The sequence below is a fragment of the Caretta caretta genome, chromosome 14 (genome assembly GCF_965140235.1).
Source record: "Caretta caretta isolate rCarCar2 chromosome 14, rCarCar1.hap1, whole genome shotgun sequence".
Lineage (NCBI taxonomy): Eukaryota > Metazoa > Chordata > Testudines > Cheloniidae > Caretta > Caretta caretta.
In genome coordinates this window covers 19,482,065-19,502,858 of record NC_134219.1, presented here as the reverse complement: position 1 = coordinate 19,502,858, position 20,794 = coordinate 19,482,065, and the positions used below count along the sequence as shown (strand labels likewise).

Genomic DNA, 20,794 nt, shown 5'->3' with positions numbered 1-20,794 from the left:
CCACCCCAGTATCCTCTCTATCGACAGTGGCCAATACCTGGTACCCCAGAAGGGGTGAACCTAACAGGTAATGCTCAAGTGATCTCTTTACTGCCATCCATTTCCACCCTCTGACAAACAGAGGCTACGGACACCATTCCTTACCCATCCTGGCTAATAGCCATTAATGGACTTAACCTCCATGAATTTATCTAGTTCTCTTTTAAATCCTTTTATAGTCCAAGCCTTCACAACGTCCTCAGGCAAGGAGTTCCACAGGTTGACTGTGCAGTGTGTGAAGAACTTCCTTTTATTTGTTTTAAACCTGCTGCCCATTAATTTCATTTGGTGGCCCCTAGTTCTTATATTATGGGAACAAGTTAATAACTTTTCCTTATTCACTTTCTCCACACCACTCATGATTTTATATAGCCCTATCATATCCCCCTTAGTCTCCTCTTTTCCAAGATGAAAAGTCCTAGTCTCTTTAATCTCTCCTCATATGGGACCCGTTCCAAACCCCTAATCATTTTATTAACAGTTAAACTGATTTTAAAAATACTAGAGAATTAACAACCCCAAGCATTCAAAAATCGTGAGTCATTCCCCGCAAAAGCCATGAGATTGGCTTTAAAATCATGAGATGTACAAAAATAATAATGTTGGGGTTCTTCTTATTTGCCTTCTGGTTTTTTGAGCCTTAGGGTTTGCATTTTTAAGCTTTTCTACATAACAAAGAGGACTAAAAACATACTTATAAAAATACATAAGATGAGATCACCACTTAATATCATGACTCCAGGAGCTGAGGGTTTAAGAAAAACATCATATATTGCAAGACATTTGATAAAATGATCAGAAGTGGCAACACTGTTACAATTTAGCACTAGCTTAAAAGTGCAAAACAAAATGTACTGTTTCTAATAAAAATTCACAAGGTATAGTAGCCTAATTTCTTTTACTGGGCTAACAGAAAGTATGGTTGCGTGAATACAAACCTTTGAGCCAAAGAAGTGTTGATATCGATCTCCAAATTCATGCACAAGTAGCTGTTCATATATGGACACATGTATATTAACAGCAAACATAGAAAAGCAGTGTTTTCTAGTGGTTAGAATAAGGAACCAGAAATCAGGATTCAGAGGTTCTATCTCCAGCTCTGTGACCTCCCAGGGCTTGGTTTTCCTCATCTCTTAAATAGAGATAACATACCCACCTCCATAGGGTCGTGAAGCTCAGTTAATGCACATAAGGCACTTTGGGATGGCAGGTGCTATAAGTATAAGCTATTATGTGGTCATCATCAGTGACACCGTGGGGTCTCCTAGTCTCCTTGGTAGCTGTATAATGCATGAACCAGGGCCAGCATGTGGCCAGATGCTATGCTACAGTGACAGCTGTGGTATGCATACTCTGACTGAACAGGGCAGCCCAGAGCACAAACAATAGAACTAGCTGTTTAGGCCCCAGCTTCCCATGCAAGCTCTGAAATTCTTGCTCTACCACCTCCTATGAGGATGCACTCACCAGCACCCTTCTCACTGCCTCCAACCACAGCAGGGGAGGTCACGGTCCACTGCCTGAACTTCAAGGACTCTAAGTCCTGCAGACTGACCTCACTTAACAAAACCATCCTCCTCCCTCCAGGAGTCTCCCTGGCTCTACAGTGTTTACCTAAGGCCTTCAGTGCAAGAGTACCTCAGCCACCATCTTGGACTTGGGTAGCTGTAAGACCTTTACTTAACAGGCCATCTTGAATTTGGGCGGGAAGGAGTTAACGTAAGTTGCCATCTTGGATTTGGGCAGCTGTAATAACTTAATTTAACACGCCATTTTGGATTTGGGCGGAAAGGATTTAAAGTTGGTCGCCATCTTGGATTTAGGCACCAAGCACATACACAGAAGTTAATGGGTATTTTTTTCGCCGGGGGGGGGGAATTTTTCTTGCCCGAAGCAAAAATGGCCGCCAAAGTTACGGCGCGTTTTGCGTATCGACACTCTAGCGCGCGGTGTTCAATCTCCGCTGTGATCGCCGAGGGCGCTCGGGTCCCACGACTCTATGGTGTGGCGCCTCCCGGCCGGATTCGGGAAGTAAAGTGAGCGGCGAGTCCCGTTCGATGCGCGTCTGTGTGGGGCTGCGCTGCTGCGGGAAGGAACCGGTCAGTGGCGGTGCTGCTTCCCCTCCCAGCGTGCGGGGGGAGGGGAGTGAGGCGGGCTGCATGGCGTGCGGGGCTGGGATGTGGGGGGATAGGACAGTGTGGGGGGCTGGTGTTGCGGGAGGAGCAGGCTGCATGCGGTTGGGGTGCCAAGGTTTGGGGCGGGTTGCTGGGACTTTGGGGGCATGGGGAGGGATGTGGCTACATGGGAGGTGAGGTGGTGGGGAAACTCCAGTGTCTGATTAATGCATCAGAGGGGAGCTCAGTCCAAGCACATCTTCCCTTTTATTCTTGTTGCGGAAACGACGAGGCTGGGGCGAGGAGCAGGTATTAATAACCAACTGATGGTTGATAAAACGACAAGAGCCGCAGTATGTCCGGGGTACTAGGACGGGGAAAGGAATCATGAGGCACCCCCGCTGTTTTCCTCTGTTCGAATTGTAGAGCAAGCGCAAAACAGTGAATGCTCTGCAGTTCTAGACCAGAAATATTTCCCACCTAGTATCAGCAGGGAAAGAAGAAGCGCTTGCTTTGGGTCATGTTGCGTTTCGGTTGACAGCTGGACATTTGCCAGGAGATGTTAGAAAGTCTGGGGTCAGATTTGATTGGAGGGAGACCGATCCAGAGCAGAGAGGTAAAAAGGGATGAAGAACAGGAGTTAGAACTTAGAGACTAACCAATTTATTTGAGCATAAGCTTTCGTGAGCTACAGCTCACTTCATCGGATGCTCACGAAAGCTTATACTCAAATAAATTGGTTAGTCTCTAAGGTGCCACAAGTACTCCTTTTCTTTTTGCGAATACAGACTAACATGGCTGTTACTCTAAAAAGGGATGAATGATTCTGTGTTAGCAGATCTTAATGCAGGATGCTGACTCAGCTTTGGCTGTTTCACTGTTAGGTTCCGATGCACCTGCTGCGAGGAAGTATTAGCATCATGCCCAGGAAATGTTTTCATTTAAATTTAAAAAAAATCATTAATATATTTCTGTTTCGGTTTTATAATTTTTTTTAACTAAACTTTGTGTCTAAAGTGCCCAACAGTAAAAGTGTGTGCATGCTTCATGCAATATCCCAGAACAACAGGATGAGTAAGGAATCAAGATATGGCCATTTCTGTCTTCTCAGAACCTGGATGTGCATGAGCCTGTTTGGCTCTGTTTGCTTCCTAATGTCGATTTAAAATACTGTTGAGTGTGTTGTAAGGGATGTAGAATCCTGTAGTGTAGGTAGATAACATCCACTGAAAGTCAAATTTCTGCTAACTGATGCTGCAGACATAGGAATTGTTAGTTCAATAATGTAATAATGATACCTATAAGGTCTGATTCTGAGAGGTGCTGTGCAGCCACAACTCCACTGAACTCAATAAGAATTGTAAGTGCTCAGGATCTCCCAGGATAAAAGAACCATATAATGCTTTTCAAGCCAATGATCCCAAAGCACTATACCAATAAAAAGCCTCATAACACACTTATGGGGAAGGTCAGTATTATTTTAGAGCTGGATAAACGGAAAGGTTAAGCGGCTTGCCAAAACTCTCTCAATGGCTGAATGGCGGAGCCAGAAATACAACCCAGGAGTCCTGACAGCCTCTGGCTCTAACCATTAGATGCACTGCCTCCACATGGTACTGCATTATGTCATGCTGTGTCAGCTTTGCAGTGACAGCTAGAGCTCCTTCATCTGAGAAAGGGTGAAAATGCAGTAAGTCTTTAAGGCTACTTAAAGTAAGAAAAGTGTTGATTTATATAGTACTAGATTTGCTTGCAATTGCCTTGAGGCTTTAGTCTGTTTCTCCAAATAATCATAGAATCATAGGACTGGAAGGGACCTTGAGAGGTCATCTAGTCCAGTCCCCTGCACTCAAGGCAGCACTAAGTATTCTCTAGACCATCCCTGACAGGTGTTTGTCCAACCTGCTCTTAAAAATCCCCAATGATGGAGATTCCACAACCTCCCTTGACAATTTATTTCAGTGCTTAACCACTCGGACAGTTAGGAAGTTTTTCCTAATGTACAACCTAAACCTCCCTTGCTGCAGTTTAAGCCCATTGCTTCTTGTCCTATCATCAGAGGTTAAGAAGAAAATTTTTTCTCCCTCCTCCTTGTAACAACCTTTTATGTACTTGAAAACTGTTATCATGTCCCCTCTCAGTCGTCTCTTCTCCAGACTAAACAAACCCAATTTTTTCAATCTTCCCTCATAGGTCATGTTTTCTAGACCTGTAATCATTTTTGTTGCTCTTCTCTGGACTTTCTCCAATTTGATCACATCTTTCCTGAAATGTGGCGCCCAGAACGGGACACAATACTCCAGTTGAGGTCTAATCAGCGTGGAGTAGAGTAGAAGAATTACTTCTCATGTCTTGCTTACAATACTCCTGCTAATGCATCCCAGAATGATGTTTGCCTTTTTTGTAACATTGTTACACTGTTGACTCATATTTAGCTTGTGATCCACTATGATCCCCAGATCCCTTTCCACAGTACTCCTTCCTAGGCAGTCATTTCCCATTTTGTATGTGTGCAACTGACTGTTCCTTCCTAAGTGGAGTACTTTGCATTTGTCCATATTGAATTTCATTCTATTTACTTCAGACCTTTTCTCCAGTTTGTCCAGATCATTTTGAATTTTAATCCTATCCTCCAAAGCACTTGCAACCCCTTCCAGCTTGGTATTGTCCGCAAACTTTGTAAGTGTACTCTCTATGCCATTATCTAAATCATTGATGAAGATATTGAACAGAACCAGACCCAGAACCGATCTCTGCGGGAACCCACTCGTTATGCCCTTCCAGCATGACCGTGAACCACTGATAACTATTCTCTGGTAATGTGAGTAAAGGTAATGTGTGCAGTAGGTAGGATCATCTGTCTTCTAGATGACACTCTTGGGGAAGGCTGCACAACACTTCTCCCCTCTCTTACATTTAAGTAATACCAAGGTTGTGACACAAACCAAACAAATAGAGGAAATTCACAGTTAATGCTGGTATACCATCCACAGCCTGCTCTGCCGGACCTACTAAAAATGTTGTGGCATACACGGTATTTCATAAAAATAATGTGATCTCATCCCCTGTTCCGTGGGTTGTGGCTGCGTAGTCATCACCATAATGAGGAACAGTTTGAAAAGGTATTGTCGTTTCTCCCAGTCCCTCTCCCCCCGCAACTAGTTCTCCACTAGAAGAGAAGTTTTAAATCTTCTGGAAAGCTATCCCCATTGTTGTCTCCTCCTCAGTGGTGGTAATCCATCCTGACCAAATCAGTCCAGCCCTCACACATGTCCTGCTGGAGCCCTAATATAAATCCTTTTATATGCTGAAGTCACCATAGGTAGAACAGAGTGTTTGTTGGAAGTCACAATTGCTCAAAGATTAAAATAATTTCTTGCCATGATTATTTGATGAAAATGATTTGTCTAGTCTTAATGTTCATAATTCGTGCCTCTCTTCTAATTCCCACCATCTTTCTTAATGTGTGTTGATCCTATTCTCTGGTTGAGGAGGGCTGCATATGGCTGTCTACAATACCACTCAGTTACATTCCTGAGTTTGCTGTAGGTATAGCTCAGTGCCTTGTGAAGTGCTTCTTCCTGTTTGGGCTGATCCTGCAGCGCTCGCAACCCTGGAGTGAGGGACTGAGTCGTGAAATCCTGTATCCTGTGTTGTGGTGTGTTGCCTAGTCCTGCTTTGGCTGACAGGCTGACCATTATTGTTGCCCTTTCCTGTTAACTGAAGAAATGCTTTGTACAAGAACTTACCACTCTCTTTCTATTGCTTTTCTGTTCTCCTGAGTTCACAATTGCTAGTTAATACAATGCTAATTTTATTTTGACAGCCAGTTTTGGAAACTCTTCAAAGGATATTGCTTATGCTAGGAATGAAGGGAACCTTAAAGAAAGAATGAGACATTTCTTACAGGGTTCAAATCTTTGTTAATCTTGTTTTGCAAGTCTCCATGGTGATTATTGTACAGTGTCATAAATGTGCATGGTATTTTACATGTAAGTAGAACACCATATCCTTGCCCTGGATAGATTACAATCTAGATGGACATGACTGAAGGTTGTTTACAAATATTGGGGCATAGAAAGGAAGGACAAAGGGTAAAGCAATAACTTGTAAGTTCTTACTCCTTTTCATTGTCCAGCTAGGTTTCATGAGTGTTACTAGGCTGCAGGGAATTTCTCCTGAAGATGTACATGTTGCTTGAAAACCGCACAAGTTCCATTCTTCATTTGAAGAGATCACCTGGCATCAGATCTTGGTCTCTCTTTGTTGGTAAGACACTGATGATTCTTCCCTATACAGGAAGAGATGAATGAGTAACTTGGACCTGCTTTTCCCAGGCTTGTATTTTTATGCCAGCCACAAATAGTATGTATAGGACTAAATCCATTTAAATGCATGTTTTAAGGAAAGCGGGTTACAAATGTTTCCTGAGAGAAACCCTATTAAGATGACTTTTAAGATTTCTGGGAAGTATTATTTGGGAAGGTGAAATCACCTCAACTTTAGTCTCCACTCACACTTATGGATAGCCACTGACACTTATGGATAGCATGAAGACACAGCTGACTATTAATAAACCCTTGGGGAGAAATCTTGGGATCACAGAAGTCAGCAGCAAAACTCCCATTCACTTAAATGGGCCCAGAATTTCACCTCTGGCATTTATATAGCATTTCTTGTCTTAAGGGCACTGTGTAGACGTAAAGTATGAAGCCTCACAGCGCTTCCTGCAAGTTAGGTATGGTGCTTCTATCTCTGTTTTACACATGGGGAAACAGAATCAAAGAGTGGGTAAGCTGTTTGCCCAAGACTACACTGAGAGTTGGTGGTAGAACTCAGGAGATCCTGGTTCCCAATCCTATTTCCCAGTCAACTAGACCACACTGTCTTTTACTACTGTAAACAAATTTTGTCAAACTGGCAGCCTGGGTCCACATTATAATTAAAGCAAGGCATTCCAATGCATGAGGTATTGTCCAACAATTGTTTCTTGGATATGTGACAGCATTTGGCAACCTGTATGACACAGGTGTACGCCAACAGTGCATGCACAGGTTTCTGTTGGTCCCACAGAGCACGGTAGGCTATCTTGCAGCTAAGAATAGACTTTTTAATATTCATGTCCTCAGTACTCAAAGTAGTGCTATCCTTGCAGGGGAAGCGAGATTTAATGGTTAGACTTGCTGGGAGTTGGAGCTTCTGGTTCTGTTCCTGATTCGGTCACTGTCTTGCTGTCTGACCTTAGGCAAGCCACTTTTTCCTATCCGTACCTCAGTTTCCCCATTTTAAAAATATGATATAATTACATGAAAGAGAGAGAATTATATTTTATTTAATACAAAATGCTTTATTTGCTCTCTGCATTGAGAGAGAGTAACAATCAGAAGGGACAACAAAGCTGCAATCAAAGGTAGCTCTTCTTTCCATGAGAATTAATGGATATAACTTAGGTGCGTGTATATGTGTGTATTAAATAAAGGAATTATTAGATATCTCGAGTTACATGTTTAAATCATACCTGTCCCCTCTCTTTCCAGGAATATCTTCCATAGGTCTGGCTGCTGCTTATTACAGTGAAGGTAATGTCCGGTTACTTTATGGAGAGTTTTATTCTTTCCTGTTGGAATTTTCTTTCATATGATGATTTTCTCCCCTAGCTTCCACCTGATCCCCCCTTAATATCTTGTACTTTTTTTTTTAACGTATAAAGTGCCTACCATAAACTCTTGGAGCTGGTACAAATCTTAAAACTTGGCAGCATCCTTCCCCAGACTTACCCCATGATCTTCTATTTTTCTCCCTCTTTAGTTATTTCCGCAGCTCCGTTCCAGCCTTGCTTTCCCGCATCCCCAGAGTATTTATAACAATGATACTTAGCACTCTGTAATGCTTTATGTTTCAATACATTTTACAAACCTTAGCTAGTAGGTACTTTTAACTCCACAGGGAGGGTAGATATTGTTAAAATTCTGCCAGCAAACTGAAGAGTGTACCATGCCTCTGATGGAAGTACTTCTCTCTGGATGCTATTAAGTCACTCCTGCCAGAGAGAACTAATCCTTGGGGCTCATCAAAAATTTGCTCTTTATTTTTATCTGTTCTTTTGGGAATGGATCAGATTGCACCAAATGCTCCCCCCCTCCCATCATAAATAAATAAGCTGCAGAGCATCCTATAAGCCTCCATCTTTGTTTCAAATGACACAACTGGAACAGTGCGTTATACTAACAATATAGTCAGTATATTTTTCCAGGACAAAATTCAGTGAAACCTATATGAGGCGCCACCTGTAAAAGACAATATCCTTTCTTAAGAGACTGCGCTGGAGTCTCCCCAAACGTATTGAGCCCAGTTCTGCTCCATCTTTAGTAAAAGACCTTTGTCAAGCAATTGATTGTTAGTTCCTGGAGCAGTCACTTAAGACAGATTGCACTGTGTAAACATTTCCAGCATGTGACATTTTATATATGTGTTTGCCAAGATGTGCTGACTGCTTCCCTTGTTGGTCTGAAGAAACATGTTTGTTTCAATAAATTAATATCCCCAGTCTCTCACCCCTGTTCTCTGCAGTACAAAGGGGATTTATCATATGGGTTATCACAGGCTAAGGAGGAACGTGTTTATGGGAGCCCCTTGTTAAAGTATTTCAATATCTCAAGTTCTCAGGAAAAAAAATGGCAGGTTTCAGAGGAACAGCCGTGTTAGTCTGTATTTGCAAAAAGAAAAGGAGTACTTGTGGCACCTTAGAGACTAACCAATTTATTTGAGCATGAGCTTTCGTGAGCTACAGCTCACTTCAAGTGAGCTGTAGCTCACGAAAGCTCATGCTCAAATAAATTGGTTAGTCTCTAAGGTGCCACAAGTACTCCTTTTCTTTTTAGGAAAAAAAATCATATCCACAACAGAACTATGTACAATCCTGCCAGCAACAAATATGTTGTTCATTCTGTATAGCACTGATTCCAGTGTTTTTAAAACAACAACAAAAAAATTTCTACAATGGAATAACTTCTGCTTTTTTTGATCCTGGAAATACACTATTAAAATACTATATCTTACTGTTGAAGAAGAAAACATCTGTCATGAAAGGCGCATTTCTTTCTTATTTGCTCCCAGAGTGGGTGGGTCATCTTTATTACTATCTTTTGCTTGCTATTCAAACAATGTATTTAATACTGTGTATCTTGTATTGATCAGACAGCTTGGGATGGAAACTCTTCTATATAGCTGGGTGTCTCTTTGTGGCTGCACAGAATCTGGAGGAGTGGGAGGTAAGACACATGCTGTGAACTCAGAAGACAGGAAGTGGGTTGTGCTGACTTCAAGTATTTGTCGGCTGTCGATTTCAGCAACCAGATAATCACTAATATTGTGTAATCCAAGTAAACAAGTTACACTGTCAGACACTGTTGAGAAATGTAGCCATATTGGTAACTTATAATAAATGTTAACTGTGAGGGTAATCTTTATACTGATAATACAGGAAACATTGTTAAAGATGAACTGGTGTTTAAAGACAAGACTTAGCCAAACATATCTGTCGTATTTTTAATGTTTTGTGTAGAATATTTTTGCAATTATAAGCTGAAATATTTGCAACGTGATTTTCATCTAAGAGAACAGGAGTAGCACATGAAGTTACTAGTGTAAGCTTCCTGCACATGCTGTCCGTGCTAGTTGGTAGGCCCCCCATGTCACTATAGGACAGATCTACCTCCAGTCCCACTCAATATTTCCCCACTCTCAGGAGAGTGCTATTTGTGATTTTTTTTTTTATGATGTTGACAACTGTCCATCAGAAACTGGACTGATGTTACCAACTCATTTCACAAGCAGTTGGAAGATTGTCATTGTACTAACCCATGCTGTACTTGAATAAATGACCCAGATGCGAAAGATGCCCTGTTCCATTACCGGTCCCTGGAGCCATCTAATCCTTGGGATGTTTTCTTTTTAACGTAAACATCACCATATCATGTAAGTCCAAAAATTTGCCCAGTTGGTAATGTCACTGTTATTATTGAAAGGTGTAGGTAGATTTTATGTTCACAGTAGCCTGGGGGTTGTGGGAGAACCACACACACACACCTTAAAGAGCAAGTTTCAGTTTCTGTAAGGTGTGACATCTTGTCTTAAGGTCAGGGACAGTTTACAGTTAAAGGAGAATAAAACCACTTAAACCCTATCCTGGAAAGAGTGTGTGAGATTCAGACAAGTCTGGTTTGAGGGGAAGCCAAGAATAAAATGTTGACTTCATAATCCAGTAATGGGACAGGAGTGAGAAAAAGTAAAACTATTAAGTTCATATTGCTGTGATAACAGAAACTAACTCTACAGGTGAGTGTTGGGCTGTTTATTTTTTGGAGGTTGTAAATGCCACCTTCCAACTTAAAAGAAAAGGATACAATTGATGCTGTGTTGCAATTTTACAGGAAGCTGTATTTGACAAGGACAAGGGAAAGGTCTTCCTTAAAACATTCAACCTTTACAAAAAAATATTGACCCTCTCAAGAGCAGGCCACGAACAAGGTAAGAAAGTAGGTGTTTCTGTAGGTACCAAGTGTTACTCCTGGGGGAATTCTGCACCAAAAAATTAAAAATTCTGTGCACAATATTTTAAAACTCTGTGTATTTTATTTGTCAAAATAACACAATATAATCACAGCAGTTTCAATTATTTTGGTCATTTATTTCAAAATACTTGTCAGCAAGCATGTCTGTAACACTACAGACAACAAAAAAGATTCAGGAAATGTTTTTTGACAAATAGATTCCTTACTAGGCATATTAATACAGAACTCTGAGTAAAAATTCATTTAAACTACAATACAGAACTGTATTTCCCACACCCCTCAGAAGCAGTGCAAAGGCTTGGGGGAGTCAGGGGTAACTGAGGAGCTGAGGGAGAGGGAAGTAAATTGCTGGGAAGGAGCCTGGCTGTGAACTTGGAGGGTTGTTGGGTATGGGTGGGAAAAGTATGGAACAGGTGTTTTTGGGATGCAGGAAGGGATTGTTAGGGAGCTTCCCCATGTAGACCCTGGCTGACCCCTAGCCTCTCCCATTCAGTCAGGCACATCTGCCCGTGTCCCCATCTGTTCCTGCACTCCCATGTGTCCCTCCACCCCCACTCAGAAACCTACTCCTCCCCATCCCCATGTGGCCCTGCACCCCCCATCCCTATGTGTCTCTGTGCCCTCACTCAGCCACCCCCTGTCCCTATGTGTCCCTGTACCTCCTTCCCCTGTCCCCATGTGCCTCTGTGCCCCCACTCAGCCACCCTCTGTCCCTATGTAGCTCTGTAGCCCGACCCCCATCACCATGTGGCCCTGCATCTCCCTCTCCCCTGTGGCCCTGTGCCTCCACTCCCATTCAGCCCCTGCCCCGGTCTGTCCTCCCCCACTAGCCCTTATGAGCCCCTGTCTGACCCCCCCAGCACCCCACGCTGTCTGTTTCCCCATAACCCCTGTCTTCTGAGCTGGCCTGACAAAGGCAGGCTCTTTCTCTTCCCTCGCTGGCCAGGAGCTGCTGTTTTTTATTTGTATCTCCACAGTGCCCTCTGGTAGGCAAAAGATGGAACTGCAGACGATATTTTCTGCTGGGAGCTGCTGCTGTTCTTGTGCCACAGCATTCTCTAGTGGGCAAAAGGGGAAACCGTAGCAACATTTCGGCAGAAGCTTTTTTCTGCGCAAAAAAATTAAAAATATGTGTGGCTAATTAATTATGCATGCATGCAGTAGCATAGAATTCCCCCAGGAGTAAAGTGTGAGAGTTGGGCAGAGAAGGAGGAATTATGTGCAGATCTTTTTATAAACTATTCTAGAGTTCTGCACTCAGTCAACCATTTCCATCCATTTCTAGCTCTTTGGTTTCCAGAGAGCAGATGCCACCATTATGCTAAGCTGCAAAAGCATTCTGGGTATTAAAATGCAAATGAGCATACCACATTGCTAAAGGTCTCTTATACAGTATAGCCAGAGCGCACAGATTTTTTTTATTTTTTTTTTTACACTACTATAGGGCTTTCCTGGGCATATTGGCATTTGTGGCTGTATTTTACTCAGTTTTAATGTACTGAAATCTGCAGTGTGCTTTGCAAATATTGATGGTGAGAGATACTGAAATCTAGTTGTTGGAGCAGGGGAGTTGAGACTTCTAGGTTCTAATCCTAATTTGGCACTAATTCACTGTGCAGCCTCGGTTAAATCTCCTAAACCCTGTGTCTCCTTGTCAGAAGGATAGCATATGTATCTTACAGCAGTGTTTTGGGGCTCCATGCATGTATGTAAAGCAACTGGAGATCCTTGGGTAAAAAATGGTGTAGAAATGTAGAGTTATATTTCTTTCCATTTTAAGATACCATATTTATTGTTAGGGTTCAGAGTAGCAGCTGTGTTAGTCTGTATCCGCAAAAAGAAAAGGAGGACTTGTGGCACCTTAGAGACTAACCAATTTATTTGAGCATAAGCTGAAGTGAGTTGTAGTCTCTAAGGTGCCAGAAGTACTCCTTTTCTTTTTGCATATTTATTGTGCGTGTGCACACACAGCTACAGATGGTATATCATTACTGGATCTCTGTTTCTGGGTACTGTTTACTGTCCATCCCTGCTTAGAAAATGCAAGACAGAAAATCCATTTAATTAATCTGCATTTCCTGAAATCAAACCCAGCTCTTAAAGGCTTTGGTCACTTCACGGCATCGAGCAGTTGCTTTCACTGAAGCTCTAGAAGCTGCTCTTGAATAGCACAAAGAAGAGGGGAAACTTGATTCACTTTGTGATGTACACATGGGAGCTGGTACTGGGGAGAGTGCCAGGATGATGACAGGTTTCAGAGTAGCAGCCGTGTTAGTCTGTATTCGCAAAAAGAAAAGGAGGACTTGTGGCACCTTAGAGACTAACCAATTTATTTGAGCATGAGCTTTCGTGAGCTACAGCTCACTTCATCGGATGCATACTGTGAAAACAGTATGCATCCGATGAAGTGAGCTGTAGCTCACGAAAGCTTATGCTCAAATAAATTGGTTAGTCTCTAAGGTGCCACAAGTCCTCCTTTTCTTTTTAGGATGATGACAGTGTTGAAAAGCAGCACCTCAGAAGCAACAGAAGTTGTGGGTGACCTTCGTGTTATCTGAAAATTTGGTTTTGGTAACACTATACATCAGAAATAAAAATGAGAAACTGGGACAGGATCAGTTCTCTTGCTGCCATGCTAGAGAAATGCGTGCTGTTTAGGGATCTCTTCCTTGAGTGGGATATGCAGTGAAAGCAGCATTTTCAGGTTTATGTGACACGAGCATCTGGGGTTGCTTGTCAGAAGGAGGAATCCCAAGGGAGCTTCAGCCTGTCAGGGACCTGGAGGATGAGAATTAGAAATAAATATATTCACAAACATGGTGACTGATTTTTTTTCTTTTATACAGCTCTAGACACTCGGGTACAGTGGTGAGGAGCATAGTATAAATCAGTGAATGACTAGAATAGAAGTATTATCAGTGGAGAATTCCTGCTCACAGCCTCTGTTGTAGCTATAGCTAACAGGCTACTCTTTTTCCTGTTGCATCGTGCACTCCCATGTTGGTTTGTTACTCTGCAAGATGGTCTCTTAACCCTTGATACAAGTAGCTTCCCCCACCAGGCTGAGTTTAATTCTAGATTGAGCTAAAGTAGTGCACACTACAGCAAAAAGAAGTGTTGATAATGGTATGGCTGGGCTTGGGGAACAGCAATTAAAAAACAAAATCCCTCAGACTATTCTGAGAACACACCATGCAAAATCCTAATGTCCGTTTTTAAAAATGTGAACTTATCCAGGAAGGCTCAGTTTAAATGTTGCATCTGGTTTCCACTGAGCTTTCTGCATCTGATTCAGTTGCATAGCTGCAGTGACAGTAGTCAAACCCAGGTTAAGTGACTTGCTTGAGGTCACAGTGAGCCTTGGCTATATTGGAACTAGAACCCAGGATGTTCTTGACTTCCAAACATATGCTCTCCTTGCTTGACTAAATCAAACTGCTTCCTAATATGTTTAAATAGTTGGGAGCTTTTAGTGGCTTCAAAGCATTTAGAACCTCCTTAAATATTATGATGAAATTTCAAACAGATTTTGGGGGAGGGGGAAGGAAGGAGTGAGTGTTAATGTTCATGAACTTCCCCTTTTTTGTGTCCTGAACAATAAGCGAATGTTTTCTCAAGAGTAGGCATTTGTACCAGAAACAGAGAGCAAATGCTAATTAACATGGAGACCCAGAAGCCAGGAGATGCTCTGAAAGTGACTGATCTGAATGGTGAATTTTACAACACCTGCTCAGTCTCAATACATTTAACAGCTGTTAACTACCTGATACAGAAAACAGTTTGAACTGTCTTTAATGAAAGAGGGAAAAACAGCAGGAAAGCATAAGTAATAAATGGATGATTGTCAATATTTGGGCAGCTGTACCAGTTCATTAGAGCAAACTATACCAGTTGGTGCATTCTGCTTTGCATCCAGATCCAGGTTTGTTTGCCCTCACCACAGTTGGTGGTGTTTGGGATCCCAGAACTGCGGCGTAGAGCACACCCAGTGGAGTGGGAGGAGGGCAGTAGTACTGAAGCCTTGCACAGAGGCTCATTATTATTAAAGCAGGGAGAGGGAGCCCAGTCACATAAGTCAGAAGTGGCAATGTTGGGAATGGCTGTAATTGATGTTCTTCCCCTGCTTTTGCTAACAGTGGCGGCTTCGCTGCATGAGATTCGAGATGTGAACGTGGAAGAGGAGAAAGTGCGTTACTTTGGGAAGGGTTACCTGGTAGTGCTTCGATTTGTCACTGGATTTTCCCACCCCCTGACCCAGAGCGCAGTGATGGGCTGTAGAAGGTATGAGCTATTCTTTTCGATTATGAGTGTGTGTGAAAGAGGAGTAGGTGTTAACTATAGGGCCATTGGCTGGATTATAGGAGGCTGTTGGGAGAATTGTCCAAGATCTGTTGGTAGTTTTATTTAATCTAGTTTTAGGATTATTCAGGTTATGCTTTTCAAACCCTGACTGATTTGAGTCTCAGGCATTTGAGAATAAGAGCAATTGTGTAATGAAATCTACAATATTAGACATTCTAGGCCTCTAATAGTTTTTTTTATTACTTGTAGTTCAATCAAAAGGAAAAGAGGCCCCTTGATTATTGCTGTTATTTATACTGAGGACCCATTGTGATGGGCACTGTACAGACACATCATAAAAAGACAGTCCCTGTTCCAAATTGCTCACAGTTTTAGTATAAACAAGATACAACAAAAAGACGAGAACTCAAGTTGGCAATGAGATTTGTAAGTGTAACAAGCAGCTGTCACAGCCATTGTTGAGTGTTTTGTAGGCCTCACAGCAGAGGTGAATTTTAAGGAGAGAATAGACAGGCTTCTATCTTGCTGTTTCTATGATATTATTTTTATAGCTATTATTTTCTCTCTCCAGAAGGAAACACGTGTACAGGTCACCCTATCGCTTTGCTTGTCAGAAGCATGTGGTGTCTTGAGATAGGTTGAGAGTGATAAATGAACCTTACAAAATGTTTAAGTGCTTTAGATAAACCATTTAAGAGTAATTGACTTAATGGGAGACCTTAAAATCTTGCATCATATCTTAGTAGCAATAACTTTATCAGATACTTCTGTGTGGCAGGAAGTGTGTTGAAAGCTAAGTAGACCACTTAACTTCAAGTGCATTTATACTCCCTAAAAGTGCTGCTCCCTGTGTGTCTTCAAGTTAGAACTGTGTTTTTGCTTACCTCATTCTTTCTCCTGTTAGCAATGCTGAAGTAGTGCAGCTATGAGAGAGTGAGGCAGATTATCGTCTGCCTCGTGCATAATAAGTACAATTATTAACTAACTAAGGAATCTTTATTACTAGTGATAAAAAGCAGAAAGAATTCCACAGGTTCTTTAGCTTTCAAGGGAATGTAAAGCAGGGGCTGTTAGAAAATATTCTGACTTGTGAATGGAAACCTCATCTTGTCTGAAAGTCATTGGGAGAATGGAACTCATGAAGTTCCACTTTAGTCACTTTTCTGATTATAATGGCAGTTTGGAAAAGTTGCACACAGCTTATGAATCTGGACAGGCCCTATTCGAGTTACTAACCATAGTCTTGTTCCACATATTGACTGGGCCTTCAGATATATATGTGTTCAGCATTGAGTGCGTTTGCTCTGGCTCATCAGCCCCACACCTCCATTAATTCGGACATAATTCATTCCTTTCCATAGTGATGTGGAAGCAGTTGCCAAGCTCATTACCGGGTTTCTGGAACTGAACAAAGTAGAGAACCATCAAGATCTGTCGCAGAGCAGTGAAACGGATGCCAGTGATGCAGACGAACCCAAGGACGAGTATGAACAGTAATAATGAAATTAAAAAAGCTGAGCCCTCTGAATGCTTGGAAGCTGTATAGGCTGCACTGCATCTAAGAAGTCCCCTCATGATTTGGTGGCTTGGTATCTTCCCTATGTGAGAATTTCTCTGCCTTGACAGCTGCAAAAATCTGCGTTGGAGTGCCTGATGATGCCGAATTGCTTTAAATTCCTGCATCCCCATAAACTGTTCTTCAGCTGGAAGCCTTAGTATGAATTTGTTCATACGTGGCTTGCATAGACTCCAAAGCAAATACTATTTTATCTGTTACTTTGCCTTATAGTTTGTAGGTGTTGACAATGCTGGCTTTGGAACTTTGTCAGCTCCTCGTAATTAACCTAGGAAAAATTATGTACTTACGAATTGGTTTGAACTGGTTGATTGCATTCCACAGTTATCAAGGTGATAGTCACACATTTAAACTTCTGGTTGCTGTAAATATTCATTGCAGGTACAGTGTATCTGGACTTAGAAAGACTGAATTAGTGACTTTATATTATAATGTCAGATTCTATTACTCTTGTTTAAAGGAAAACTCCAATGTGGTACGGATATTTAAATCCTGTCATTAAATTCAAAGAGTTAATCCCTTAAAAAAATTGCTTTTAAACATATTAAAATAGTAAATAATCAAAAAGATAGCCACTATCTTGGCAGCTTTGATGATGCAAAGTACAGTAGGACTGAAGAAGTTACTTACAATTAGAAACCAACAGAAATAAAAAAATTTGAAAGTGGCGGTCCAGAATTTCAGGTATAAAATTGGTCCATTTCATATGTGGCTTATTCCTCCTAGATTAGGCAAAGAGGGGTGATTCTTTTTAAATAAAATATAATAGCACTTGCCTTGCAATCGCTTTGAAATGTTTTAATTTCCTATGCTGCTGTTTTAGGGATGGGCATTGTCTCCAAATAAAACAGTAGTAGACATGGGAGCCTCGAGTCAGGCTGCTTTACATATTTATTTTTTAAAAATCTGCTACTGCAGGGCAAGTCCACCATGTTTTTTTTTTCTTCAAGTGCCAACTGCTAAAATAAAGCTTCAGCCTAGCTCTATCAATGTTCCCTATTTTAAAAGTTTTTGATGCATTAGATAAGACCTTTGTAGCATTGGATACTCTCTGTTAAGAAGGATGGGACAGCTAGAAATGTCAGTGCTTTGTGACCAAATCTTACCCCCAAATATGTTGTGATTGTTTTCCTCTTTTCTAAGATCTTTTTCCCATGTGGTGAAATATATATTTTTTTGATACATGGTTCTTTTTTTTTTTTTTTTTTTAAGAGTAGATTTTGGACAAGTTACCTCTGCCTTGATCAGAAAGTTATATCTAGAGCTCAAACTCCATTCGTTGTGTCTATACCAAACTGTCATTAGTGAGAAGGAAACAAAGGTGAATGTATTGGGCCAAACTAACTTCAACAGGATAAAATTGCTTGTATCATAATCTACCCTTTTTTGTTTAGGAGATGCACAAAAGCATCAAGCCTTGAATATCCCAGCATTCAAACTGGGAGGTGCACTAAACACAAAGGAGGAGGTGTAAGATTAAAAATGTTAGCTTTAAACCAGATTGACATGATATGGTCAGTATAAAGGATAAGTGTAGGTAAGTTCAAATCAAATAGTTAAACCAAGGTGAAAAAGGAATGTATTCAAGTGGCATTACTTGGTATAGATTATTTAGGAAACGTCTTAGCAGTTTGATATTATAGTTACTGGAATTTAACTTTTTAATTTGGATTACAGTCCACTGCTTGATACGTGTTACCTATTAGTATTTCACAGACTGGTATTAGGGTTGATGATGGTTTGAGTCAGCAGGAGGAGATCTGAAAGGCACACTAGGAATAAAGCCAGGCTAGGTGCTGACTTTCTTGGCAGTAAGTGTTACAGCAGCAGTCTATGAGGGAGTTGCCTATCTGTGCCTGAATTTCTGTTTTGAGGTTTCTTCCCAATTTTAGGGAATAGAGGCAGGCAGGGTGGGTGGGCTGGTGGGGCAAGCCAAGGAGAGGTTATTTACCTTACAGAAACTTGCATGAGCGTGACCATCCAAACACAACTGTGCTAAAATTAAATAGATAAAATAACTAAACAAAATAAAAGAAAAACACTAAATAAATTGCTGTTAAGAAAAGGCAGAAAGCTGAGAATAGTGGACATGCAATCTCTCCACTTCAAGTTGCAGGCAGTTGAGAAGGAACTGAATGGCAGTGGGTCTGTGCCTTCTTATATGCCCTCTTGGGAAGCATGAGAGGCTGTTCTGTGGAGGCATGGGCCCGCAGACACTGCTTTGCATAATATGGACAAAAGCGCATGGGCATGTGGCACATCCTATGGTACAGCATCCATAGGGGGACACACTCAAAGAACAACAAGTGGTTTCAGTGGGAGATTGACTAAGAGTTTGATTCTGCAAAATTTTGAGCACGCTAGCTTCAGTCCAGCAAAGCATGCAAGAACATGCTTATCTTTAACTCAAAGGGAAAGACAGGACTAAGATCCTAACCTCTGCCTCTCCCTGTGGGTCCAGCGGGTGAGCAGGCATGAGATGGAGAAGTCATGGTCTTACTGCTGACTTCAAGGGTGAATTAAACCAGTGGTTCTCAACCAGGGATACGTGTACCCCTGGATGTACACAGAGGTCTTCCAGGGGGTACGTCAACTCATCTAGATATTTGCCTAATTTAACAACAGTCTACATAAAAAGTACTAGCAAAGTCAGTACAAACTAAAATGTCATAGAGGCAATGGCTTCTTTATACTTCTCTATATACTATACACTAATAAGTACAATATTTATATTCCAATTGATTTATATTATAATTATATGATAAAAAGGAGAATATAATCAATTTTTCAGGAATCGTGTGCTGGGACACTTTTGTATTTTTATGTTTGAGTTTGTAAGCAAGTCGTTTAAGAGAGGTGAAACTTGGGAGTATGCAACACAAATCAGACTCCTGAAAGGGGTACAGTAGTCTGGAAAGGTTGAGAGCCCCTGAATTAAATGATAATGGCATATGCTGCTGGTCAGATAACTGAGAATGGAGGAGCTGTCTGCAGGACAGAAAGAAGAGGGCCTGCTCTTATTGGTAAACAGGAAGGGATGGTGTGGCTACAAGTTTTGAGAATTAAAGCAGGCATCTGCCAGTCTAGGTGCTAGTGAAGCTCCTTCAGCCTGTAAGGTGACTCCCAGTCCAGGGGTGCTGGAACAATTTTCATAGTGGGGGTGCTAATGGTGGAAACCAGGTATTTGGTGTTTGTTATTACTACTTCAAGCCAGGGGGTGCACGAGCACCCCTAGTTCCAGCAGCACTGTCCCAGTCCCTCCCAGATGCCAGCTGGGGTTGGGAAGCTGCATGTACTAATGAAGATAAATGAATCTGAAGTGTGTTAAAGTCTAATTTGGGCTTTATTTTTAAGGCACATCTGTAAAGGTAAGGGGGAACTCACATCTCTAAAGCATTCTATAGTGGGATGGTAACATTTTAAACAGTTGGGCCTTTATTTAAATTCCTTCCATTTCCCATCATGAATAACATTGCTTCTCATTAGAGCACTGGACTGGGACTCAGGAGCCCTGATTTCTATTCCCATCTGGCTACTGGCCTGCTGGGTGACCTTGGACAAGCTACTTCACCTTTCTGTGGTTCAGTTTCCCCACCTCTAAAATGGAGATAATGATACTGACCTCCTTTGTAAAGTGCTTTGAGATCTACCGATGAAAAGAATTACAAAAGGGCTTATCTGAACGGAACCAAATGTCCTGAGGCTAACCCATCCTTGTTTATTCCCCAGAAGCCCAGAGCAAGGCATATCATATACAGTGAACCAAAGGCCCAATCTCTTTGAGGCAAGGACATTTGGAGTAGGAGTGTAGAAAATAGCAGTATTTATCCACAGTGGACAGCTTGCATAGGAGATATTGAAATAGACAGCTAGACTAGCTCACTAGTTACAGCACTCACCTCAGGTGGCAGAGGGGACTTGAACCAGGGCTCTCCTACATCCCAGGTGATTACCTTAACCACTGGGCTAAAAGTTGAAGGAAGGCCTCCCTCCTGCCCAGCTTCTTGCAGCATAGGTGTCTATGTAGAGGGTTCACAGCTGAGAATCCCAAGTAGAGGGATGCACGTCCCTGCAGCCAGCACTTAAGCACCTGTCTCCAAGAGGGATGGGCTTAGCACGCCCCCCTCCGGTTGGCATCTCCCACTGGCTACCTTAGGCAAGGAGCTGCTGCCTAGTGAGATAGCTTTTGT

General features: G+C 41.8%; 1 protein-coding gene across 2 annotated transcripts; it reads left to right on the top strand.

The window, feature by feature from the left end:
- The first annotated feature begins 1,941 nt into the window (after positions 1 to 1,941).
- CYBC1 (cytochrome b-245 chaperone 1) lies at positions 1,942 to 17,786 on the top strand. 2 transcript variants are annotated; one of them, XM_048817272.2, is made up of 7 exons: positions 1,942 to 2,138; positions 6,296 to 6,422; positions 7,691 to 7,732; positions 9,351 to 9,424; positions 10,586 to 10,682; positions 14,863 to 15,007; positions 16,390 to 17,786. In XM_048817272.2, the coding sequence occupies exons 2-7, from the start codon at positions 6,338 to 6,340 to the stop codon at positions 16,523 to 16,525; spliced, it is 579 nt and encodes a 192-aa protein (XP_048673229.1). In that variant the 5' UTR covers positions 1,942 to 2,138; positions 6,296 to 6,337; the 3' UTR covers positions 16,526 to 17,786. The 2 variants fall into 2 exon arrangements, with proteins under 2 accessions (XP_048673229.1, XP_048673228.1); XM_048817271.2 differs by having other exon boundaries at positions 1,943 to 2,138; positions 6,292 to 6,422.
- Positions 17,787 to 20,794: the final 3,008 nt, after the last annotated feature.